Raw genomic sequence first — 26,819 nt, forward strand, 5'->3', positions numbered from 1 at the left:
CTTGCAGTATTTCTGTATTGGCTTGTGTCTGTATCCGGTGAGTGTGCTTTATCAAAGTGACGAATGTGCTTCTTAACTTGCTGGTGTTTTTCTATTCTCATTGAACTATTTGTGTGTGATTCCTTAAGTAGCACAGCCACAATAGAAGTCTTACGTGTGGTAATTTGTGCGAAACATCCTGGATTACCACTCTATAATAGGTTCAAGTTAAGCAACGTATCCAACACTAATGCAGACTATCACAATATTACTGAGGACAATTCTCCAGTTACCTCTAAATGTAGATTCTTACTTACAGGGTTTTAAATTTACAATTGCCGCTCTATGATCATAATCAATACAATCGATGAGTTCACACTTTCCTGGGTCAACATGATTCTCCTCCTGACACCGCTAAAGGCTTGACTGCGCTCAGGAAATAAAATAATGTGAGTGCAATCCAAGAGGCCTCGGGGGATTCTGACCACCGATAGTGATTAAATACTAACCCGAGGGCCATCCATCACCGGTTGGTGGAAAGGAAAGTGAAAGTAAAAGAGCCTGTGTGTTAATGAGAGATGAACAGAATGAAAGCTGGTGGAAAGAGATTATATTTAAAGTGGTATATGAAAACCGCATGTTGGCGGTAGAGAGGGAGTGAGAAAGAGGGAGGAGGGGGCTCTCCACTCTGTTATGGCGCAGCATATCTCCTTACATCAGCGGGCCTCTAAGTAAGACTCATGAGTCAGTTCAGGCCAACGATATCTGTCTGTCAGTTAAGAGGATCAATGCTTTCTTTCTACTGAGAACAAGGTGGAGAAGGACGAGAAGAAAAAGACAGAGAAAGAGAAGAAAAAGGGGGAGACAGGACGGTAGACGGGGAGAGAAGATGAAATACAAAGCAACGGAGGGATTAAGGCAATATTTCATTCTTCTATTCGACCTCCACCCACTCGCTGATTGGGTTTCCCAATGAGGGGGGGAGACGTGTACAGTATCATAATGCCTTTCAGAGTAATGCAGTCGGGATGAGAGTGCTGTGTGCAGTCTTGGCCTTTGTGAGGCGCTAGCGGCACTGCACCAACGTTTGCTCCAGAGCTCCCTCTCTGCAGCTTTTTCTTCTTTTTTTTTCTAAATGGGAGCAGGCAGCGTTCTCCTCTTTGCATTCTAGCTGGCAGGGCGCTCTCTCTCCCATCATTCATCCTATTTTCGTACCGAGTCAGTGAGAAACCTGAACAAGTTGCAGAGTCACAGAACAGACAGAGAGCTGGTCGGATTCTTTCTTGGTTCCAGCAGGACATTAAAGTGAGTAGAAGGGATCGGTTCAAGCCTTTTCTTTTTTGAATGGCCACACTGTAAAGCCAGACAAAGGCGTAGCTTGAACTTTAAGGTTTGGGGTTCACAAAAAACATCTAGCAGAAGTATGATGTGTACAACGGACGCTTTGTTTAGGTTACACAAAAAGTTAATAATCAGAATACCAGCAGGTGGAATTTTCTAGTAGTGCAACGCATCATAAAACTCTCAGTCTGGAGCGTATTACGGATTGGATCACAGATCTATCAGCACAAAAGAAAAAAGGGAGCAACTATAACTTTTAGAGATCTCAGATCAAGTTTTTTTGCCGTCGATACTAATTTCCAATCAATGATGATCCATATTGGCAGATACAGATCCCTTTGTTGCTTGGTTACAGCAATAAATGTTATCTTTTTACTTTGTTATAGTCATCTATAGTGGTTTATTTTCTTCATAAAAACACAGTTCAAAAGATAAGGAAATGAAAGATTGTAATTTTATGGATTAAAACAAATCTTGTCATTAGTAGTTTTAATGATGTATTATAAGCTGCTTAGTGTAAACAGTTCATAATTCATCTCTAATATCTATTTATATTGATGTGAAAACATCTCCTTCAAACAACTGGATTTATTCAAGTTAATCACCAAAACTACATTTTACGAGATTACATGTGAACACATCATGATAACGTTATAATTTACCTTCGTCTAATAGTCGTTTTCACTGAGCAGAGCCTGAAGGCATCATAATGTAACTGAACAGAACCCTCGTTGGTTAGCCGTTAGCGGTGCTGCTAACGCTACTAGCTCTCCTCCTGTTGATTTAAACACAGATTGGTTGTTTACAATGAAACATTATTCAGAGATCGTCGAATGGAAAAGCATAAATGCCAAATACGCTTAGGGTCCAAATAGCGTTTTTTTTTCACTGTTCACTGTGGATAAAGTGCTCCCTAATGCCCTGCCAGCGCTTTTCTGGCAGAAAAAACAAAACACCATGAACCTTAACGTATAGCCTATGTTAAAACACAGAAAAGTCTTGTAGGTCTCTTATTCTGTGCTACTATAAAAATAGAGATAATATTGAAATATATTTTTTGGCCACTAAGGAATTCAGTTAACATCACTTCAGTTCTGAGCTCTTCACACTGGCTCCCCGTCTGTCAAATAATTGATTTACAAACACTAGCATTGGTTTATAAAGCACTGAATTGTTTATTTCTGATATTTCTGAGACATTATGAACTATTCACACATCTGGTTCAGGTCTGCTTTTTGTCCACAGAGTCAGAACTACACACGGAGAATCAACGATCAGTTTTTATGCTTCATGCATCTGGAACAAACTCCCAGAAAACTGCTACTCTCACTTCTTTTAAATCAAGGCTCTGAGGTTGCTGCTGCCTTTTATTAAATCATTTTTAACACTGCACTGTAACTTTTATTCTTCTAATTTTGAACCTGTTTTATTCTATTTCAATTAGCTTTTTTATTTTCTTGCCTCTTTAACGACATTTTGTGGTGCTTATTTCACATTTTCTCTCGATGCCTTTGATGTAAAGCACTTTAAATTGTGTTGTTACTGAATGTGGGTACTTTGTCAAACAGGTTCTTCTATATTACCCACAGTTGATATGCTCAGGCTTGGATTTCCCACTATGAGTAATCACTTATATCTCCTTATAGCCATAAAGTGTTGTTTTCTGGATCGCATTACATCCTTTACCCCACAAAGGGCTCAATGCGTCTCACCAGCAGTTTCCCTTGGCCTCACTGCGCGGTTAGTAAAATGAAGCCAACTGTACCAATATGAATCAATAATGCAATCAAACACCAAGCCCTGACCCAAAATGCTTTGCTGCACCATGTCCCAGAATTCCCCTGTCCACTGTTTCCGTAGCAACAGCAGGAAAAGGGGAGAAAGAGAGAGAGAGTGGAGGGATGGTGGGGTAAAGATCAAAACATGGGAAAGTAAGACAGACTGATGCAATAAACATGACAGACAAACATAAAAGATCAAATATAACATCAAATAACTATCAACTATATCAATGAGGTGGAAAAAAGAATTCAAAACATGTCCCAACACTAACATAGATAGATAGATAAAGATGGATGGATGGATAGATTTCAACAAACCACAGGAATCCCTCTGGCAGTGGCGAAGCAAAGGTGGGTGCTGAAGAGATTTGCATTGACAATGATTTTTTGTTATATTTTGCTATTAGTTTTATCTGATTTTAATCTTTTTGAAACTCCCCAAACCATTGCTTGCTCATAGAAAGAAACAAGCTGGGACAAGAAAAAGCAGAAGTAGAGGAGCAAAAACAAAGTTGCACAGAAGTGGGAAACGAGCATTACGATGCGATGCGGCCCTTCCGGAACGCCTCCAACATGCTTGGGTCTTTCGTTTGTCCCGCCCGCCGCTACCATAGATCTGATATAGAGTCTGTAATAAATGCCATCCAAGTACAATCTGTGATTATGTCAGCGAGAGGAAGGGAGGAAAGAAAGAGGAAGAGGGGTCGGAAGGGGGGCACTTTTAAAGCAAAAGCCCAGCGGTGTTGATCAAATTCTTGAGGTGTCCTTGATTTGTCTTAAACCAGTCACAATGAGAAGATAACTTAAATAAAGATAAGTTAAGTTTTCTATTTTTGTCTCCCTGAGGTAGTCAGCTAAAAGTTTTTCCAGAGCCTTTGAAGCTTTTCGAGCTAAGAGGCCATCACAGCAGAGCAAAGTGCCACCGCTATGCTTGTCACCACAGCCCTTCAAAGTTGTGCCAATGTTTACCTGAATGTGTGTGTGTGTTTTGGGATTAGAGTTTTGTCTGTCTTTCTTTCTCCCTGTTCATCTATCAGCTTTACTGTCAAACAGCCTGCCAGATCTCCTGTGTTTTGGGGGATTTGCGAACATTAGCTGTCTCGTTGGCTAGCGTAGACCTTCGAAGCACTGCAGCAGTCAGTGTTCCAGCCCAGCCTGGCGGAGAGTCGGACCCGGCTCAGCCACAAAACACATGGTTTTCTTTTGGCAGAACCTTTCTAAAGCCTTTTTGGGGGGTTTTGTGGATCAGTTATATGTTCCCTGAAAAGATCCAAGCAAGCCAAAGCCCTGACGCAATGGTTTGGAGCCAGAAGTCTGCTGTCAATCCTGAACGGTGCTCTCTGCTGGCTGAGCTGTAAAAAACTGACCTGAGCTCAGTTCCAGAGTAGAGAACGGAGGAAAACCGACCAACCAACCAATCAGCAACCAGCTCTCACTGGCCTGGCCGGGCAACGAGGCCACTTTCACTCTGGCACCCATCCCAAAACACGTTCAATTGACTCCCCATTTATTTCCTTCCTCGGTTTTTTATACTTTGTTTACATATTTTTTTGTGAAAAACACATTTTTTTACATTTTGGTTTTGATTTCCAACAATAAAATATTTGATTGATCTCAATATGACATAAGTCCTAACTATACTGTAGAGTGTGACAACTAGAGGAGTTGTATAAAGGTTTTCACACATAAAGAAACGTATGGAAAGACCGGGTACCCGGTCCCCAAAAGCAGGAATGAGACATTCCTGCTTTTGGGGACCAGGCTGACTTGAGCCAAAGTGCTTTCGGTTTCGGGGGACGGGGACGTGAAGATCCCCCCTATCTGTAAGTACCAGAGTGAGAAGAGACCGGGTGAGAGGAGGAGAAGGAGGAAGAGGAGCAGGAGGAGGGGAAGACAGCTACACACGGAATACGGACACACACACACACACACACACACACACACACACACGCACACAGAAAAAGGACGGACACAAGGACAGAGACAAAGAAAGACAAAAAAATAGAGAAACACAGACAGACAAACAGACAGATGGATAGTGTAACACAGACCGACAAGAGCCAACGTACAAACGCATGACCTGACACAACCTGGGGAAGGAGACAGTGACAACAACAACAACAAGAAAATAACAACAACAGCAACAGCACGCAATCGCACATGGACCACGCACTGTGGACTTAGACCTCTACACCCCGCTCTGACCCCGTGACCCGTTGTCCCCGGTGGTTACGACATACTGTGGGTGTACAGAGGGAAGGCATATCTCTCTCACGCACACAAACAGCCCTAATGAACAGAACATAGAGACGTGCGTTTCATCACAGTCATGCTAGAACACTTGCAGGGTGTGTTTGTTAAGTGGTGCTAGGATCTGTGTGTGTGTGTGTGTGTGTGTGTGTGTGTGTGTGTGTGTGTACTGTGAGTGCTGATTCCTCTCGCAGTGATTAGGCTATTATGTACTTATCACACAAACTTTAAAATGCGATGTGTAACTATGGCAGTGTATTTGTGTCACATTTCTGAGCATGAGATGGGACAGGAGCACAGAAATTAAAATTTCTTCAAACAAGTCATACAAAAATCATCACGCAAAGAATAAGTGGATTTGAGCAACAACAACACAATCTCCATTCTGTGCTAATACATTGATTTGCATGTTGGCTATTATCCACATTGGGGTTGGTGCAATATACCTGTACTGACAATAACCAGGATATTTACAAAGTGAAATATTGATATTGTGTTAATGATACACACATGATAATATCGTTTAAATAATCTCTAGACTCTTTCCCCACCTCCATACACTCGTATTTTGAGTGTAATTCATCGGACTATAGCCGGGGATGTAAGACCCTGGCACACCAGGAAGTGGCTCAAGGCAATGTATCTGTGCCATATATTTGGTTATAGAAGTTTGCTGATGTAGGGACTACTACCAGGGCTAGTAGGTGAGCTGTAGCTGCCGAGCTAACCGCTAACTCAGTAGCCAGCCAGCACAACACGTTCTCACTCCCATCTGGTCAACTAGGTCCTACGCTTCAAACCATGACGCTCTCGGTAAAAAAAGGTCCACCTAAGGTATACTTTGATTTTAGGTTTACTTATGCAAAAGAAAATTACTTGGTTAGGTTTACGAAAAGATTGTGGTTGGAGTTCAAAAGTCCACGGAACTGGCGTTCGTAGAGTACGAAACAAAAGTAAATAAAATAAGTCAAAGCTGACTTGGTTTCGGACTGGACGCGGACGCCTGGTTGGAAGTCCTATGGTTGTTTGTACAAACCAGTATTATTATTTGATAATAATGATGAAAAGGTGATGATCATTTCTCTACAAAAAAAACATTGTTCTGAAAATGTCCCATTGCATTCCCACAACTGAAGCACAAATGTAACTCCATATAAAGCTGGATGGATATGTAATTTGTCTCATCTGTGCCAAGAGATGTATTGTTGTATGTATTGTTCCGATGATTAGCTTAATGCTTTATTCATTTGACAAGACTTGATTAATGAAATGCAGCCGCAGTAAATTGGGCTAATAATATACATATGATGAATACTATTGATAATAAGCAGTGAAATATATCCTGCATACAGCAACCTGTGTGCGTGTGTGTGTGTGTGTGTGTGTGGCTACCGTGGCTAAGTGGAGAGCAGGGCCGTCCTTCAATCAGTCGGCGGTTCGATCCCCGGCTCCGGCTCTGCTAGTCACATGTCGATGTGTCCTTGAGCAAGACACTTAACCCCAAAAATTGCTCCCGTAGCTGTTCCTCCGGTGTGATAGAATCTGAATTGTAAGTCGCTTTGGATAAAAGCTAAATCACTGTAATGTAAATAATGTAATGTAATGTAAATAATGTGTGTGTTGTGAGCCTTCATATTGTCTGGCCCGATCTTGATGTTTCTCGGCTGGGAACACTTTTCATCTCAATTTTGTGACTTGATTGTATTGTATTGTTATTGAACTACTGTACTCTAATCTACTTCACTTTATTCTCACATGGTAGGGTGCTTTGACACATGTAGTTGTAATCTAATCAAGGTTGATCGAGTTGAATCTAATCTAGATCTGATTGAAAAGTATCTAATATAATTGGTGTTAGTCTAGTTTTACTAGTCTAGTCTAGTTGAATGTAATATGGTCTAGTCTAGTTTAATTGAACACATTTACTCGAGTGCCGAATCTAAGCAAACATCTGAACTAATATAATCTGGTTAAATCTAATCTAAAGTAATACATTATATCCTAGTTGAGTCGGGTTTAACTGAACCTAGTCTAGTCAATTGTAATCTAGTCTAGTCTGAATCTAATCTAATCTAAAATCTGATCTAATATAATGTGGTTAAATCTAGTCTAAATTAATCTAATACAATCTAGCACACTCTGGTCTAACTGAATCTAGTCTAGTGGATTGTAATCTAGTTTCTAGCCTTTAGTCTAGTCTGAATCTAACCTAATCTGATGTAATCTAATTTATGATCAAATATAATCTGGTTAAATCTAATCAAAATTAATTTAATATGATCTGGTCCCAGTCTAACTGAATATATCTAGCAAAAGGTAATCTAGTCTAGTCAAGTTTTTTCTTTTTTTATTCAAAGCTAGTTTAGTCGAGTCTGAATCTGAAGTGTGTGTGTGTGTGTGTGTGTGGTGTGTGTGTGTGTGTGTGTGTGTGTGTGTGTGTGTGTGTGTGTGTGTGTGTGTGTGTGTGGAAGTCGGGGAAAATAGGACGTGGGGAGTGTAGAGAGTGTTTAAATTGAAAGGTCGGGGGTTAAAATAATATCTATATATGTATATATATATTAGTGTTAGCAGGACGAGGTGGCAGTAGGCAAGATGATGGCAGGAAAAAGGAGAGTAAAAAATGAATGGAAGATGAGGGGAAGCAGAGGACAGGCAGCGAGCAGAGAAAGGAAACAGAAGAGGGAGAGGATAAAGCAGTAGGAGAATGGGGCGAGAGAACAGAGTGTGGGGAGAAGAGAGACAGAAAGGAAGAGTTAATGAATCACAGCATGGTCAAAGTGAGAAAGAGAAGCGATGGAGGGACATAGAGAGTGACAGACTGAGAGAGAGAGACAGACAGAGCAGAACAATGAAGGAGCCTGATGTTATGACATGAGAACAGAAATGATGCTCATCTGATCCGGCTGGCCTGCCAGATTGGATTCAAAACACCGCACATTGACACTTGAAGAGTTTAATTTCCAAACAAGACGTCCAGAAGCAGATTTCACAACATCCAAGTGCGGCAAGAAAGTTCCAGGAAGCGCGTGATGTTAGTACTTTAAGCGATGAGGCTGGAGATCTTTTGTATTTTTACTCATCAAATCCCATCAAAAGAACAGAATTACAGAAAGTGTTTTTGTGTGTAATAAAAGCGGATATACATTCGCACTCTGCACCAGAGAGCTCTACTGGGTGACACCTTCCTTCACAAATGAACATGTCACTGTAGTATATTTTGACTCAATCCCACATAAACTGTTCTGCTGCAACAAATACTCACTAGAGCACCAAATGCGTATACATCCGCGACTGAAAATAGTCCCCCATTCCCTCCTATTTGAGTAAAGTTTGCTAAAAACTACAGTATGGAGCCGTTTGCTAATTGCTACGCCTCTCATAGATAATCTATAGCCGTGCTAGCAGCTCTGTGGGGCAGTGCTTTTTATTTTTTAGCTAAATGCTAATATCAGAGCAACATTGCTCAGAGTGACAATGCTAACATGCTGACGTTTAGCAGTTACAATGCTGAGCGTGTTAGTAGGCCTGGCATAACACATTTTGGCGGGAGATATATTGTCCCAGAGATAATTACGATAAACTTTATTATTGTCATTTCAAGATCATTTCATGCTGCTGATAAAATGATAATATAATAGCATTTGAATGCATATACTCTTTAAGCAATACACATTTAATTCTTAACACTATTCAGATATTGGAATAGGAAAAAATTTCAAAATAAATGAAGCCACACAATGGCGATATGATATGATATAAGTCATTTCAACAAACAACCAAAACTAGTCTTCTTTTGTCTTTTCATGGGATTTGTTGACAGTAAAAAATAGAATAACACCAATTGTATCTGTATTGTTATACCTTTCTTTATCAAACACGACAGGTAAAAATATAATTCCCAAAAAAGGACAGTGTTTTGAAATGAAACAGTTTCGCTGAATGCACACACAGAACTGTATCAGCCATAATGAACATAGAAGACAGCGTACACAGAGGACCAATGTTCTCCTGCATGTAGCGTTGCTGAGTGACTGTTGACCCATCAGACATCAGTACGAAATCACCTGCAGACTCTGATCAATTACATTATTTGACCACAATTCAGAGAAGAAAAAAAAGCTTGTCAAGAATGTTACAGTAGAGTAAAATCAGTCACTCCAACATCAGCGCACATGGCAGTGCTGCAGCAGCCTCTGCAGGACGTCTGCAGTTCAGAGGCAAGATAGATGCAGGAAGGGGACATCCTCATAGAGGAATCACAGGATTGTATATCAATGCCATTCATTGGGCATTGATATGTGATTGGTGCTCTTCGTGCTGAACGGTCTGAAGGGAGTGAACATTGTGGAGATGCTGAGCCATCACACCGAATGATGGAGGGGAAATGTAACAAGTAGTGTGTGTGTGTGTGTTGCTGAGTCTCAGTGTTAGCTCTCAGGGCCTATTTTTATTTTGAAATAAAACAATACGCTATTCATATTTTGTCTGTATGGTGTGTGTGTACCTTTACAGGGGGGTGGACTGAATACCATGAACCATTATATTATTAGCTGTTCCTATTATTTTGTCCACTACCTGTATGTATGTGTGTACTTGGATGTGCGTTTGCTGTGTCCGGATGTTACATGTGCGTGTCAATGTTTTTTTTGCACACCACACACAGTCAGCACATATCAGTCAGGACCATGCATCGATCGACAGTCCACTGCTGTCACTCAGGTACCACCCTGCCCCAGCCCCTCCTCCTCCTCCTCCTCCTCCCCCTTCAATCCTCCGCCTCCCCCCCTCCGCCCTCCTACCTTTCCGTACGTTCCCGTCCGTCGTGCGCTGGAACTCCCCGGCGCTGAGGAGGAAGCAAGCCCGGTCATGCGGGTAGCGCTCTCGGCTGGTGGTGGAGCCGAGGCCCCCCGTGGCCGGGCTGCGCTCGTCCCCGAGGACCTGGTCGATGGTGGGGCAGTCCTCGTTGGCCAGGGCCGCGTTGGCTGCGGCGTCGCCATTCTGCTTGGAATCTGGAAGAAGGGGGACAGAGAGATGGGAGGAAGGGGGGGGGGGGGGGTAGAGAAAGTGGTAGAGAAGTGGTAGAAAGTTGAGAAGAGAGGAGGCGACAGAAGAGGAAGGAGGGATATCGAGGGAGGGATATCGAGAGGGGTGCAAGGAAAGTTGTGGTGAGAGGGTTAAGGTAGAGAGGAGAGTAAACATGGAGAGGACATGAAAGGAGGAAAGACGGGAGGAAAGGAGAGGGGAAGGGAGAGGGTGAGGGAGAGGAAAGGAGACATGAGAGGATGATAGAGGAGTGGAGAGAAGAGGAGAAAAAAGGAAATTATATGGAAAATATAAAATGAAAAAGAAAACAGAAGTCAGCATATGAAAGAGATGTGAAAGAAAGAAAGAGGGGGGGAGTGAGAGTGAGGAAGAGGGTAGGTAAAGGAAGAGAAGATTAATGGTCCGGAGAGAAGGAGGAGGAGGAGTATGCATTAAGAGAAACAGGAAAAGGGAGATAAAGAATGCAGGTGGGAGGAGGACGAGGAGGAAGGATTTGGAGATGAGCAATAGAAGCGGGAAAAAAATGGGATATGAAAGAGGAGTGGTGAGAAAAAAAAGATGAGGAGATGAAAAGAAAATGAAAGAGGGTGAAGACAGGATGGAGAAACGACAGAAGATTGAAGGGGAGAGAAGAGGGAGGGAGGGGGGAGAGGGGGTGTAAAAGAACGTTGGTGCCTTGTGATAGCTATCCTGATCACATGACCAACACACTGCAGCAAGAGCAGGCAGCAGACACACACACACACACAGACACACAGCATTTAACAGCACTGAATGAGAGGGACTAAACAAAGGAGTGGGACAAGATATATACTGTGCGCACACACACACACACACACACACACACACACACACACTAAAGAGAAGATGGCTACAGGGGAAGCAATGTTTGTAGCCTTCAACACAGCTGTCAAATCTAATCTGATATGATTTACTGCTCAACAGTTACAGATACAAGCCAGAGGGGCGGACACACACACACACACACACACACAGAGGACACAAATGTCTCCACACAACAAACTGAAAGAGCCAGCTCGTACGACGTGTTGTCCGAGCACATCAGAAATCAAAAGTGTTTTTGTTTTGTCGTTCTGAACGGACGCAGTGAAAAACCGTCCGGTCATTATTAAGACAAGACAATAAATATGGGGAGAACGGAGCACGCCAGGCTGTTCACATGGAAGATTCTGGACTCCTCCGGCTCTCCGTACCGGTTCATTGACGTTGATGTCAAAGATTCAATGTCGAAGTTCATAAAAGTTGAGCGGCGTGTGAGAGATTGTCAATGCTGAGATCACAGCAGGGAAAAAAATGTGATGATAATTTTAGTTGTGCCACTGATGCTATTCAGGGAGACTTAAAGACTTAAAGTGTGTAGCATTTACTGTGGGGGGGGGGGGGGGGGGGGGGTATGTTGTATGTCATAGCTATGCTTTTCTTTAGTGTATAATCACCTGTAAATATGAATGTACTTTGCTTGGAATGAGCCTCTTCAAAAAGTCTGTCGCGTTGCATGTTTCTTCAGTCGCCCAGAACGGACAAACCAAACACGGGCTCTAGATAGGGCCTTTAGCAGATTTCATACGGCCATCATAGTTCTCCTACAGAAGCCTGCTCTCATTTCCAGAACGTCAAATCTCTTTGTTCTAATAACGGCGCACAAGGCACCTTCAGCTTCTGTATGAGACACACCAGGCTTTCAGTGTGAAGACCTCGTATAAAGACTGAAAGATCCCACACACAGTTAGCGGGTGGGTTCAAACAAACACGGGACTTTCAACCGAGTGACCGGATTCGTGTCCCAAAGTGTTGTTGAGTTATTTGTTAAGCTAGGTGTGTGATGTTTGCGACATGTTTTCAATACTTATGTTACGTTGTTTATGTTTTACATAGTTTACGTAGTTATTTGAAGGCCAACCATGGTGTTTTTCTTAAACCTAAGAAAGGGCCCGTGTACACATAGCGCCTTTTTCTGAGCGGCAGCGTCTTTTTTTCAATTGTTCCCAATGAGGACGGAGCGTATGCGGCCGTATGCAGCCTCCTGGAGAAAAAGGTGCTGCACCCAGCATCGTTTTTTCTGAGCACTGCGCCTTTTTTGGTGTGGCCGCTGAACTCTGTATTTCAGACAGACACTATCATAACAAAGCCCGAAAAGCCCATTTAGGAGGAGATCGGCTGGTCGGACACTGAATGCTACTGGCAAGTGTCGTGCTTTCTCTAATGTTACGGCTCATCTATACCAAGTATGAAGCAGACATTCTCTGCTTGGTGCTCATGGTGAAACATGTAAAACAAATACATCTTGATAATACAAAGCAAAGGAACAATTCTAGTCTATCATACAACAGCGGTTAGAGTGGTGATTATGTTTTCAAGATATTGTCATAGAAACATTTAAAGAGCGTTCGGAGCGTTTCTTTGTTGAAACGCTGGGATGAACTAGAGAACTCTCGCATTAGAAAGTGACCCCAAGGGTTCTGAGAAGGCATCAGTTTGCAACAATTTGGAATGAAAACATGTTGCCGACACACTCAGCACACGGGAAAGGTTTCAGTTGGTTGCAATCTGCAACCTCTCTGTTGGGTTCCGCCAAATCTTACACACTGAACCTTTCATGGGCTCAATTGCATTTTGCCTATTTTTTTGTGCTAATTTCTAAAGATGTGCAAAATCAAGGAAAGAAGATATGATATTCCTGATTGGTATGGTATACTGATTACATGTCAGCTTACCGTCAAACACTGGTGGCAAGCCAGTCTCAAGGCTATACATAATAATAAACCTAAAGTCCGGTAATGGGACACATTGCAACTCCACCACTAGCAACAACACACACACACACACACACACACACACACACACACACACACACACACACACACACACACACACACACACACACACTTGTGTATAGTCTTAGATGATGGACATGTCAATTAAATCAGCAAAGCAGAGATGAGATGACCCGGATCAATGTTTCGGCATAAAATATTGTATATCTATATAAACCAATTCCAGGATCATCTGAACACGTCAGCCTCGATGCTACAGCATTTGGCCATGAGAGGGAGGAGATGGATTTGTCGAGTGAAAGTCATAAGCTTTTCTTCAGCTTTCCCGTCCCATCGTAAATTAAAATCTATTTTAGTGTCCTCCTCTCTAGGAAGAAAGAGGACATCAGCAAGTTATTTACAGCTTCAAAACCTGTTAGATACGCACTTTTCCCATTAATTCAGTGCTTGAAATCTGACCTCTGGTCATCAGTTAGATGAGAAAATCAGAAATGTTTTACACAGTTTTATATAATTCTTTTTCTCAGGGCCACTCGAGTGATTCACTTTAGAATTTGGAACACCATAAGTAGTGAAGTGAAGAGGAAAATACGATACATGTCTGATAGAGAAACAAATCCTTTCTCTACCAAGGCATACCATGTGCAAAACAACATCCAGGCCACAAACACACCAACATGTCCCATGTCCTCGACTGCTCAACCACAGTGTTTCAGCACTTTCAATTCAAATTCAAGCCTTCTTAGTCACTTTCCCAGCGAAAATCACTCTTAATGTCGGTGTTTTGGGGCAAGATGTGATATTGCTTCAACTTAGATACATGATTCAGAGGTTTCTATTTTATTGACACGGTTTTTAAATGAGTGTTTGAACAATTATCCAATTGAATCCAAAACAGATTAAAAAGGGCAACTATGATGATATTTGATTATTAAGTCGATTAAGTCAATAATATAGCAGAAAAAACTTTTGTCTGTAATGTGTTTCTAGCTTCTCAAATGTTGATGACTTGCAGTTTTTCTCTGTTAATTTCATTGTTAATTGAATACATTTGGGTTTTTAAGGCAAACACTATTTGAAGATGTGACCTCAGGGATTGATCAAAGGCCTTTTTCACTCTTTTATGGCAATTTATAGGCTAAACAAAAGGGCTGTGTAGTTAATTGAATTCAAATTTTAATTACAATTTTGACTTCCAAGAACAAAGTTCTTGATAGATCTAGGCTCTTAGTTTTGCTCCTTAAAGTGCACCAGGCGTATGCGTTTAACTTAACTTCTGCAAAATGTTCTTTCTGAATGCACGATGTTTCCAAAGTCAATGTTAAACAATCGTGATCTCAATATTGGTCAAAGTAATCATGATTATGATTTTTGCCATAATCGTGCAACCCTAATGAATGAGTAATTGATCGATCTAAAACAAATAAGCAACAGTTTAACAGATAATCACACATCTCCATCACAAGGTTTTATCTGAGGACAAAGAGAGATACCTGAGGGCATCAAAGTTGTACTAAAGGTGAAAGATTTGCATAGATTTGCTTTGTCAGCAGATGCGCTGTTTGTATAATTCCATTGACATGCATTCATTTCACTAAATTCACTCACTAAACTGTGCTCTTGTGCTGGGTTTTTACATTTGGAGGCTGAACTTGATGATTTTCATTTTGGAAAACTTTACAAGGTTTGATTTTTTTAAATCGATAAAATCTGACCCCCAAGGCCCATTGGAACTCTCCCATGCACACATAATCTCAGTTCTGGTCAATCACTCACCTGCCCTGTTGATCTCGATGATCTCTTCCTGTGCCAGTGGGCAGTCTCCAGTGCCCATCATGCTGCCAGATCCCACCATGCCCGGCCCGAGCACATTGCCCATCAGTCTGTGCGGCGAGGCGGTCGCCATGGCCAGGGCATCTGGCTTGCAGTAGTTAGGGCTGCCGGGCTGTGGCGCTCGGGGGATGTGCTTGTTCCTCTTCTTGGGGAGCTTCTGCTTGGCCATGGCCAGGGAGTAGTACATGCCGAAGTTGTTGACAATGACGGGCACAGGCATGGCGATGGTCAGCACACCGGCCAAGGCGCAGAGGGCACCCACCAGCATTCCTGACCATGTTTCAGGGTACATATCCCCGTAGCCCAGCGTGGTCATGGTCACCACAGCCCACCAGAACCCGATGGGGATGTTCTTGAAGTTGGTGTGGGCCGCAGCTGTTGGATCGTCGGGGTCTGCACCGATGCGTTCGGCATAATAGATCATGGTAGCAAAGATGAGGACGCCCAGCGCAAGGAAGATGATGAGCAGCAGGAACTCATTGGTGCTTGCCCGCAGAGTGTGGCCCAGGACCCGTAAACCGACAAAGTGGCGGGTCAGCTTGAATATACGCAGGATACGGACAAAGCGCACCACGCGCAGGAAGCTCAGCGCGTCTTTGGCTGTTTTGGAGGAGAGGCCACTCAGCGCCACCTCCAGGTAAAAGGGCACGATGGCCACAAAGTCTATGATGTTGAGGGTGCAGCGGAAGAACTCTGCCTTGTCAGGGCAGAAGACGACACGCGCCATCACCTCGATGGTGAACCAAATGACGCAGACGCCCTCCACATATGTCAGCCAGCCATCTGTGACTACCTCGTACACTATCTGCAAGGTAGAAGAAAAAAATCAAGGGTTAGTTGATTCTATGGAGAGTTTACTCAATTATTTATTCATTCATTACACGGTATATGCCCAGAGGCAGAACACCATGTCCTTCAAAAGTTGAATATTCCGTAGCAATACGTCTTTTCTATGTAGGTGCATAGAAAAATAGGAAACACATAACTCATATTAGGGTGATCCTAACTAACCTCTAGCCAACCCCCTTCCGCCACAAATCACCTTCAAAACTACCTCCGTATCAATCTAAACAACACTAAAAGTAGCAACAATTCAGTTCTTGTCCTTTTCAATATTGAGTCCAGTCGCAAAATCCTGAGAAACAAAAGACAATTCAAACCCAGTGCATGGCCTTCTAACAACAAAGGTATGTCTCATTACCGGGGCAATCCATCGATTTTACACAAAAATGTGAGTTTACTGATTATGAGCAGTTAGCATAAGGGTTTGAGCTTCACGACACATGTATGGGTGTGGGCTCTTACGATAGGATGCTCATACCTGCCAACCTTGAGACCTCAAAAGTAAGGAGGATTTTTGCAAACCAAAGCAGGGGGTCGCGGCTCAACACTGAGCTCTGAGACCCATCATTTCCAACGGCTCGTTCCGCACCATGACAGCTTTTCACTGCATCTTTTTCACTGTGATGTGCGCTGAACCCAAGCGCCAAGCGAAGCTCAAACCGTTTTGTGTCAAAAGCAGCTCTTCGCCACCGGGAAACACAATTTAGCGTCGCTGTATCGTTGTCCTGGCGGAAGCAGTGGGGTTGAGACAAGTTGCGATAACGTAAAGGAAAAAAAAGGTGTGAATGTTGTCATTATTAGGGAGACCCTGGGTGGAAACAGGGACAGGAAAAAAACAACTATCCGCATATCTCAGCACCTGCTTCATTTTTTTGGTCATTCATTCTTGAATCTGTGCCTCATGAATCTCCCAACATTATAGAACATAAAAGATGTGTCATATTATAGTCACATTAACATCTCTAATACTAAAGAACACTTCACTTAAACTTCACCGTACCTCCTCATGCGTCACGTTGCCGACAGTGACATTCTCTGTTTTGTTGTAGATGGTGTTGAAGGCTTCGTGGGTCTCCAGGCAGAAGGTGGAAATGGAGAGGAGGATGAAGAAGAGCGAGCCAAACGCCACATACTGCAGAGAGAGAAACAGAATGAGGGGGGAGGGGTTAACATTTTTTACAGTTTGCACATCAACCATACATTCTTTCCTTTTATTCAAGTTGCAGTACAGGAAGCTGTCACATCTGCACGCCGACACTTTTCTGGCCAGTTTAAGCCTTTGTCGTTAGTACTTTGGTGTTTATGTGATTGCTTGTGGGGGGAGGGGGGGTTGGGCCATTGCGGTATGTGGAAAGAAGTGGTCATGCCAACAGGCTGCAGACAGGGGGCACCAACAACACACTGAGGAGAGGGGAGGAATGTTGTTAATTCACTGCAAATGTCCTGACTGCTGCAATCCCATTGATAACAGCACAGTCCGAGACATAGAGGGAGGGAGGGACGGATGATGGATGGAGAGAGTAAAAGTAATGAGGTACACAGGGTAGCTCTTTGTGTGTGTGTGTGTGTGTGTGTGCGCGCGTGTGTGTTTGAAAGAGAGAAAGTGAAGAAGTAGATACACAGTGTATGGTAAGAGAAAATAAGTGGGAACATGAACAATGGGGGAATAAGGAGATGAATGCGTTACTGTGAGCACCGTTATAAAAGCACACGGCGTGTATCGTAGATCGTATGTAGCGACGGCACACGTCGTTTTTCTATCAGCATAGGATCAATGATTATTTGTCGTAGACCACCGACACACACACACTCCATCAACCGTGCAACTGGCGAATCATTCATGTATTTTATGTAGCGTATTATCAGCCATTTTCTGTACAGTGCTCACGCGTGTGAAATGAGATTTCCTTTTCTCTGCAGCATCCCCCTACCCCCTACTATGCCTTGCCTTCCCATCTCTCTCTCTCTCTCTCTCTCTCTCTCTCGCTCTGTTTCTCCCCCCTCCACCTTCCTATCCCTCCCTCTCTCTCTCTCTCTCGCCCTGTGCTCTATGCAGTGGGCTGCCTAGATGTGTCATGGGGTCCTCCCAGTGTGTGCGGAGCAGCAGTCGTCTTCCTAAACGTCAGGTTGGCCATCAAGGTCTGTTCTCAAGGACTCGTAACATCATTCCGGCTCGTTTTCTAAACTCCTTTTCTTCCTTTTTAACCCTGTCGTTGGTTCTTCCTGCCTCACAAGCGTGCAGATACTGAGCTGCCTAGATTCTGACCACATCTATAATTTACTGTCAGTAGATATTTAGCATCTTCCGAAACTTTGGAGGAAAGGCTAATCGGATGTGACAAGAAGCAGCCGATCGAAGACCGTCTGTGAGATCATAGCACAGAGGCATATTTATGAAAATACGTGCAGTAGAACACAAACTCGACACGTTAGTCCTTATAGAGTCCATGTGGCTAACATGTGAGCTGTCAGTTGATGATTACATATCCAGCAGACACAGACGCTGTGTTCAAAATGTCCTACTACCATACTATTCAATACAATGTATGAAGTAAAAATGAGTGATTAGTGGGTTCACACTGCATAGCCTGTGGATTTTGTGTATGCAAGAAATGCCCTGATGTACACTACGTTATTAAGAACTTCTGAGCGTGCACATGAGCTTGCTAGCATGCACATCAACTCCCCACAATGCTAACAGTTTAAGCTTGCTGAAATTGCCCGAAACCATTTAAGTACAATCCCCTGAGCTCAACAATAACGTTAGCTGCCACATCACCCCCATGCAACAACAGCGCCGTTGTGAACGCTATGACTGCCTTAAGGCGCCTTGAGACTTGTGAGATCTTTGTGTCAAGTTCTTAATATGTCACTTTATATTTCAGACGAAAAAGTAAGCATTTACATTACAAGTAAAATCAAGCTGAACTGTTCATTTAGTAGGCAGTATGCAGTACATACTGACTGGCTGTGTCGTATACAGTATGTTAATATGCAATGAGTTTGTGTCCATGAAATCCAATATTGACTCTTCTTTCAGCTCTGTTTTTGGTCTCCTCCAACTCCTGAGGAACAAACTAAATGAAATGAAACTTAGATTAGATTCGACACTAAGGTGATCTATAGAGCTGAGATGGGTTGCAAAGGCAGTTGATCATTTTCTGTGGGTTTGCAACCACATGTGACGCCTTTCACACTTCTTTCAGAATTGTGTCTTTCAAAAATGTATTATTCTAATTTAGAAGTTGCTTACCACTGGAAAAAATGACAGTCTATATATATTATAAACAGTATGTTATATATATCAAATGTCGTTGGTGTGACACATTTGGTTAAGTTCCAGGCCGTGTTTTGGGTTAATGAGTCAGTTCCCTCAAAGTATACACACACACACACACCCTGGTATCGAGTCCTGCTAATACTCCAATACAATACATAAACGTGGATGGAATGTTGACAAATTCAATTTGCAAAACTTTTGATTGATTGATTGATTATTAACCTGGATACGACCTCACTGTAGACACACATTCTTCCTTTCTACTGAAGAAATAGTCTCTATATGGAAACTGCTGTGAGCGCCAAATAATATTTCATTCTCCTCCATGGAATTAGGGGAGATGCGGAGAATTCAGAGACAGCTATCTCAAAAGCTGGATGCATAAAGCCAGAGCTATCTACATGGATGGATACCACTCAAGACAAGATGTTTGGTTATATGGGTGAACTGACCCTTTAAGTCAAGGTACATTTATTTGTGTCATGTTATTCTACAGGGAGGCACTACAGCTTTAGCTTTCTCATGTTTTTCTTGTGTAGCAAATGGGCTACAACTGTATTTTGTTATGAAAATCTATGTTGCATTATGACAGAATCTCCTAAATATATTATCTGAAATGGAAACAGTATTCATGTGTGTTATGTGCACATATGTATAATCACCTGAAACTAGGAAAATGTTTAGAATGAGCCCTTCATATCTACACGGGGCGGGGGACCCCTTCCAGGAGTCCACCATACTGTACCGCCATGTTTCTACAGTAGCCCAGAATGGACAAACCAAACACTGGCTAGAGACTTTCCCGTTTTTACGTTACCCGAATGCCACCCTATGCCCGACACACTTGTGAAACTGCGGTAACGTGAGCCGCAGAGTGCAAAACCGTTTTACCGCCAGCCGTTGCCTGGCGGCTGGCGGCAGCGTTAGTATGGTATGGATGGCCTCTGAGCGAGGCTAAGGGCTTTAAACTCGGCACCTCGCATTACCGCAGTCTTGAAAATGGAGGTAGTGAGCGGAGGGGTATTAAGTTGGTTGCAAACCTTAACCACAGCGCTAGATACCACTGTCCTGGTGGTGCATTTGATAGGGTAGCTTGTTTGATGACCTAAGACTGCAGCTAAGTAGAAAAGAGAGAGAGACATTCAACTAAGGGTGCTGATTGATTATTAAACGGACAGTGTAAAGATGCTGTCTGTGTTCTCTTTTACTTGTTTTGCTTCAGACTCTGGCAGCTTAATTAAGTGCCAGCTGAAGTCTGTTCAGGTGCAAGATTTGGTCTGATTTTGTCATATTTCTTAGATAGAAAAACTGTGGTCTCAGTGACACAGCCAATGTGCTTTCTTTAAATTCAATACATATATAAAGATATTTAAGCTTTTGGGCTCCAATTGAACCGGTTTTAGGACCCCATAACATTCTAACATTTTGTCTGTTAAACAATTGTGTGTCGTCTGCATAGCTATAAACTGTCATACCATGTTGTTGGATATTTTGGTCAAGTGGGAGCATCTACAACGAGAATTGACCTGATAAATTGGAGATTTTGTCAGAGCAAGGAAAAGAATGGATGGAACTAATAACATTAATGATGGCTCTGTCGCATCATTGATATTATTAATTACACTGTAGTTACAACCAAATTCAATAACTCACATAAGAAGATGTAAAACCAGTCAATTGTATGAATATGTAAGTATGCCTTCAAGTGTGTGTGTGTGTGTGTGTGTGTGTGTGTCAGGTCAGTGATGAAGACAGACAGAAGAAGTCTTTCTCTAATCCTAAGGGAACTCATCAAGTCCCACAGCTTATTATCATGGTCTAATTTAACACTGCTATCTAGAGCTGCCCTGGATACACACAAACACACATCACATGCACACACACAGGCGTTCCTGAGCATTTTCAGGGTGCTGGAGAGTTATTAAAAGCAGATGCAGAAGGAAACACGGCATTAAACATCCCCCCGTTTGATTTTACAACTTGCCTCGGCAAGCTATTTTTTTAACTGGATGCTGGATTAGAAAAAAATATCAATGCATTTTTGGTGAACTGCTGCGTCTCGCACATGTGTTGTGTCCACACAGACCGCACTACTGCGTTGCTGCTGCCGCGTTGCCGGCCAGCCCGATGAGTTTCTACATTGACTTTCCTTTTGATAATGGCCATACATAATAGAAGGCTTCATTTCATTATAAATGTTAGTTGTATCAAATTAGTATGAAAAAGATTAGAATCATGTGCTCAGAGTAAGAAAGAGAGAGTGTATCGGACCAATATTGACCTTCATGTGATGTTATTTTAACTTAATAACCCTATCTGGGTTTCTGTTTCCACTCACTCCACTAATGTATGGATCCATGCTAGTCACTGCATTTTCCACGGGTCTTACAAATATTTCACAAAAAAAGCGTTAAAAAAAGAAAGGCTTCTCTACACAGAAAAGCTAGAGGGCTTTTCATTTTAAATGGAAACAGGAAGTGTTGAGGTAAAAGTAACATTTTTTTCATGTCTGTGACATTTTATATAGACACCGAAACTGCAACCATGAGAGAGATTGTAGAGCAAGCCATTCAATAGTTGTGGAGATTCTACACTCAATACCCTAACTGTCTGTCTCAAGGTGGCGAGGAACATCACGTTGATATCTATACAGTGTCATGGCAATCCACTCGATGTATTGTTGTTGAGATAGCTCAGTGTGGTACCAAGTGGTGAACTGATCGACCCAATAACCGACCAATTTGATCATTTCTAGAGCCATGCTGTTTATGTGACTAGAAACACATCTTCTGTTCTGTCCTTTAGGATTAAATGTGTGTTGTTGGGTAATCAGAGAGGGTAAATACCCTTAATCAGAAGATGTCCACTAGACAATTGGACTTTTGTCATTTTCTGTAGTTGTTTATTTTCTCTTCAAACATAGCATATCAAACTATACAGGTCTTTTCAGTGACACACAGTACAGTAGTTTTCTATTTTTGTTGTCAGATGACAATCTGCATTTGAGATCTTTCAGTGGGAAACCCACTACCAGCCAAATAGTGGTGAGTCACTCTGCTCTGCCAGACACTTTGGCAGGTAATCAGACATCATTTGGCGTCATAGTCAGCTTGCTTGATAACGTGATTGTCTAACTGGTTGATATGAGGGCTTTGGCTACCACTGTGGCCAGCAGAGGGTTAAAAAAGGTTTGACTCAGTAGTTTTGCACATGAAGATTGACACATGGATTTTCCCAGTGAAGATGATGCACCATTAATACTATTTTACAACTAGAATGAAATAAACAATTGTATCTCAATCAAGTGTCTGTATCACAAAGCAACACCAATCAGCTAACAAGTTGAGTCATTATTCCTAAGTGATGAAAAGTAAAGAGCAGCAGGAACATTTTCATGGATCAAGAGAATCATTTTGCTTTCTCTGATAATTATGTCAGAGATTGAGATATCTGTTTTTACAGAGCCATTTGTCCACTATTGGTTTCAAATCATCAGTCATTTCATGAAACAAACTCCATAATAGTTATGGTCAACATTTTGTCAACAATAGCTATAGCATTCAATTGGTCCGACTTGCCTGGCTTTTATTGTGAAGCTGTCACAAGAAAACACAATGTACTTGTCGTCGTGGTTAGTGACGACGGCCATCGTTCATCAAAAATGCTAACGTTTTTTTTTTTTTGACAGTAGATCAGTTTAAAATATGTCATGGAGGAGTGAGGAGCAGCAGTGAATAGTCAGGTGAAGAGTCGCACTGTGTGCAGCATGAAATCAGTCGCTGTTGTCACAGCTCTGCCCCTTCTCTCTTGCCACTCTGTCTCTCACTCACCTCATGAGCTCATTCAGTGCACCTGTTAGTCACGCCCACCTCATCAGCTCATCACTCTCACCTGCTCACTCTGCTGCACCTACTATTTAGACCCCAGTCTCACACAAACTCACTGCCAGATCACATCCCGCATTTACCCACCGACTGGTTTCCCATTGCGACCCTGCCTGTTTGGACTTCTCCGCCTCCGTAAGCGACTCAGCCTTCTGTCCCCGACCACGAGATTCTGCCTCTGCTTCCTCTGGTTTCTGTCTGCCTTCTCCCCTGATGGCTTGGCGTTCCACCGAGTGGATTTCTACACGTGTGCAGATCCAAGACTGTTTGCCTGTTGTGTGTTCAGCCTGGAATAAAGTCTCGTTCTAACTATTCCGTGTGTCCGTCGTACTGCTTCTGGGTCCTTAACACACCCGTTAAAGCGGTTGCATTATCAATCATCAATAAATGATCATTATCAATAAAACAACAGGAGTTTGTTTGGCTGCACTGTAAACAAATACAGCACATATTTCAGAGACAGGTGCTGTATATAAGAACTCAATGTATCTGTATATTTATTTTTTAATTTTCCTGATATCTTTCTAGCTACATTAACACTGAATGGTTTTAAGAGGAAGCTTGAAAAATGTAAAACGTATATTATGAAAAGTTAAATAATAAATAAAACACTCCTCACATCTACATTCTAAGCGTTATTCAACCTACAAGACACAAGAGTTCATCCTACTCTTTCTCTTTTTCCCTCTTCCTACTTTCCTTCAGACCTCCCTGCTCTGTCCTCTCACATTCCCTTGCTTCTGTCACTAATATCGAATGACCTAAATCTCTTTCCTTTTTCCTCCCCTGGACAATCTCCTCTCTTTCTTTAGCTTTCTCTCTTTATCTTCTTCATAACTGACTCCTCCTATCCCTCCTGTCTCTCCTATTTTCTCCTCTATTTCTGTCAATCTTTTTATACCTCTCTCCTTCATATGTGTTCTTCCGTTTCCGTCGTCTCTTATTATCGTTAGATCTCTCCTTGTATAATCCTTGTTTTCAGCAGAAAATCTGTCTATAGCACCAAACACTGGACAGACAACGTTAGAAATTCGCTGAACACAGTGGAACATTTGGATTACTGTGACCAGATGTCCTGGTTTGTCTGGGATTGTCTCTGTAGGGGCTTTTCACTTGCAGGGATAGGCATTGGGGTTGGGATTGGGTGCATTGTGAGCCGGGTGGCAGGCGGAGGTGGGGACCTCGGCGTGCAGACCCCTTGCATCGCAGACTAGCTCTAGGGACTTAAAATGTCGTGGAAAGGGCACCGCCTGGTTCTGCTGGGGGACTTGAACGCTCATGTGGGCAACCTAGACGGGGGTGATTGGGAGGAACAGTCTGCCTGATCTGAGCCCAAGTGGTGCTTTGCTTTTCTGTGATAGTCATGGATTGGCCACAACAAACACCATGTTCGAGCACAGGGTGGTTCAGCAAGTACTTGGTACAAGATTACCCTTTTACAAAGGGGGACCAGCAAATGTGCTCTAATTATTAAGGCTTTCGCACTGCTCATCCTCCCTGGGAAAGTTTATTCCAGGGTGCTGGAAAGGACTGACTGTTGAATCTCAGATCCAGGAGGAGCCGTGGGCCAGCTCTTTACCTTTGCAGGTCCATATACTCCGCACAAAGTGAAAGACTTTTCCAATGGGTGTTGGTTTTTGATTTTCTCCTCATCTTTGCAGATGATGTGATTCTGTTGGCTCCTTCAGAACATGATCTACAGCACGCACTGAGGGGATTTGCAAGTTTAAAGCGGCTGGGATGAGAGTCAGCTGCTGGGATGAGAGTCAGTACCTCATGGTTTTCAGCCAGAAAATGGTGAATTGCACCCTCTGGGTTGGTAGTGAGTCACAGCCCCAAGCAAGTATCTTGAGGTCTTGTTCACGAGACTGGAGAGTGCGATGGACAGACGGTTCCATTAGGGATGCAGGTTTGTAGAGACCGTAGAGGTAGGGTAAATGGACTGTACTTGTACAGCACTTTTCTAGTCTTCCGACAACTCAAAGCGCTTTAACACTACATGTCATCATTCACCCATTCACACACTGATGGCAGGTGCTACCATGCAAGGTGCCACCTGCCCATAATAACTATCTAATTCATGCAACGTAGAATCAGCTACAGGAGCAATTTGGGGTTAAGTGTTTTGCCCAAGGACACATCGACATGGACTAGCAGAGCCGGGAATCGAACCGCCGATCCTCTGATTGAAGGACAACACTGCTCTACCACTGAGCCACAGTCGCATAGGGTGCGTAGGGTGGCTGGGCTCAGCCTCAGAGATTGGGTAAGGAGCGCAGACATCCGGAGGGAACTTGGAGTAGAGCCGCTGCTCCTTCACATCGAAAGGGGCCAGCTAAAGTGTTTCGGTTCTAATCACGATGCCTCCTAGGCGCCTCCATTTAGAGAATTTCTGGGGAGATCCAACTGGTTAGCGGCCCCGGGGTAGACCCAAAACACACTGGAGGGATTACTGTATGTATTTCTGGCCTCGGAACGCCTGGGGGTCCTCCGGGATGAGCCAGAAAGCGTTGCTGGGGAGATGGACTTCTGGCCATGGATAAGTGGATAGAGATTGGATAGATGTGTGATAGATAAAAATGGATATCTTGACTTTAAGCCGAGTGTCCCAAGACCTGACAAATATCAGTAAAACACTAAAATGTCCTGGTTTTTCAACATTCATCACAAGATTTGAATTAATTATGATTAAACATAAATTAAATTATTGATAATAATAGTAGTGTATTTAAAATATTATAATAATAATAATAACTATTATTATTATTATTATTATTATTATATTTTACTTGTTTTTAGCTCTTACATAGACTTTTAACATGTTCTGTCCCACTTATTAACTCAATATAAAAACATTAAATGCATCACACATCTAAATTCATGACTGATTTGTCTGTATTTGTTGCTATGACTTTTGAGGCTCTCTTTGATAGAACCTGTCAGTACGCTAACGGGTAGCTGTCATGCTAAAGAGAAAGTTGGTCTTTTCCAAAGGGCTCCATGGGCCTTAGTCCTTCCTTCGTATCACACAGTATATTCCTGGTCACGCTCAGTGAAAATCACAACATAAATGATCATATTAGGACAGCCAGATAGCAATATACAATAGCTGTCAGAGAATTTGTCACAATCTGCCATTTAGTTAGACGCCTGTGTATTTTAAAAGGTATCTTACAATCATTAATGATATTACACCAATACACTCCTTATGCTTTGTGTTTACTGGTGTTATTATACAGTTCAAGTAAAATATATTTTGGGAGACCAGACATCATTTTTTGTCTGCTGTGGAACTGTCCATGGTATTGAAAGCAATGGGAAGACATCTGCTCCAGTCTGCTAGATGTTTAGATAGGCACTTGGTATAACAACTGAAGATGGTGATGATATGTGTGTCTATCAGCGTTCTGCTCCCTAGTGGCCAAAAGTCAATTAATTCACCTATAGACTATAACAGTGTTTTTCAACCTTTTCTGAGCCGCGGCACATTTTTTACATTAAAAAGATCCCGCGGCACACCAACAACCAAAAACATTACAAAATGACACCTTTTAGCATAATACAGCATATATGCCAGGGATGTCAAACTCAATCACAGGGAGGGACAAAATAAGAAATTGTGACTACGTTGAGGGCCAAATAGAGTCACCATGTAATAAACAGGATAGAAGGGATATTGGACAAAGTGCAAAAAGAATACATGTTTAGGTAGGCTACATTATTTTATGCATACGTACCAGAGCCAGATGTTTGGCATCTTTTCTTGGCTGCCAGTTCATTAATGTCTGGA

General features: G+C 42.5%; 1 protein-coding gene and 1 long non-coding RNA gene across 2 annotated transcripts in view; one reads left to right on the forward strand and one right to left on the reverse strand.

Annotated features, from left to right (window-relative positions):
- Window positions 1–26,819, reverse strand: part of LOC142938570 (voltage-gated potassium channel KCNC1-like) — a 64,401-nt gene that overhangs the window by 10,709 nt on the left and 26,873 nt on the right. Inside the window, exons 2-4 of the mRNA XM_076081849.1 lie at window positions 16,866–16,997; window positions 14,966–15,827; window positions 10,151–10,360 (exon numbers count right to left, since the gene is read on the reverse strand). Coding sequence (XP_075937964.1) covers window positions 10,151–10,360; window positions 14,966–15,827; window positions 16,866–16,997 — 1,204 coding nt within the window. The remainder of the gene's footprint in view (window positions 1–10,150; window positions 10,361–14,965; window positions 15,828–16,865; window positions 16,998–26,819) is intronic.
- LOC142938577 (uncharacterized) lies at window positions 638–9,826 on the forward strand. The gene is made up of 2 exons (XR_012949670.1): window positions 638–4,811; window positions 4,863–9,826. It is a non-coding gene; the product is annotated as an uncharacterized LOC142938577 (long non-coding RNA).

This window comes from Anarhichas minor, unplaced genomic scaffold (assembly GCF_050575085.1).
Source record: "Anarhichas minor isolate MPS153535 unplaced genomic scaffold, ASM5057508v1 ptg000007l, whole genome shotgun sequence".
In the NCBI taxonomy this organism is placed as follows: Eukaryota; Metazoa; Chordata; class Actinopteri; order Perciformes; family Anarhichadidae; genus Anarhichas; species Anarhichas minor.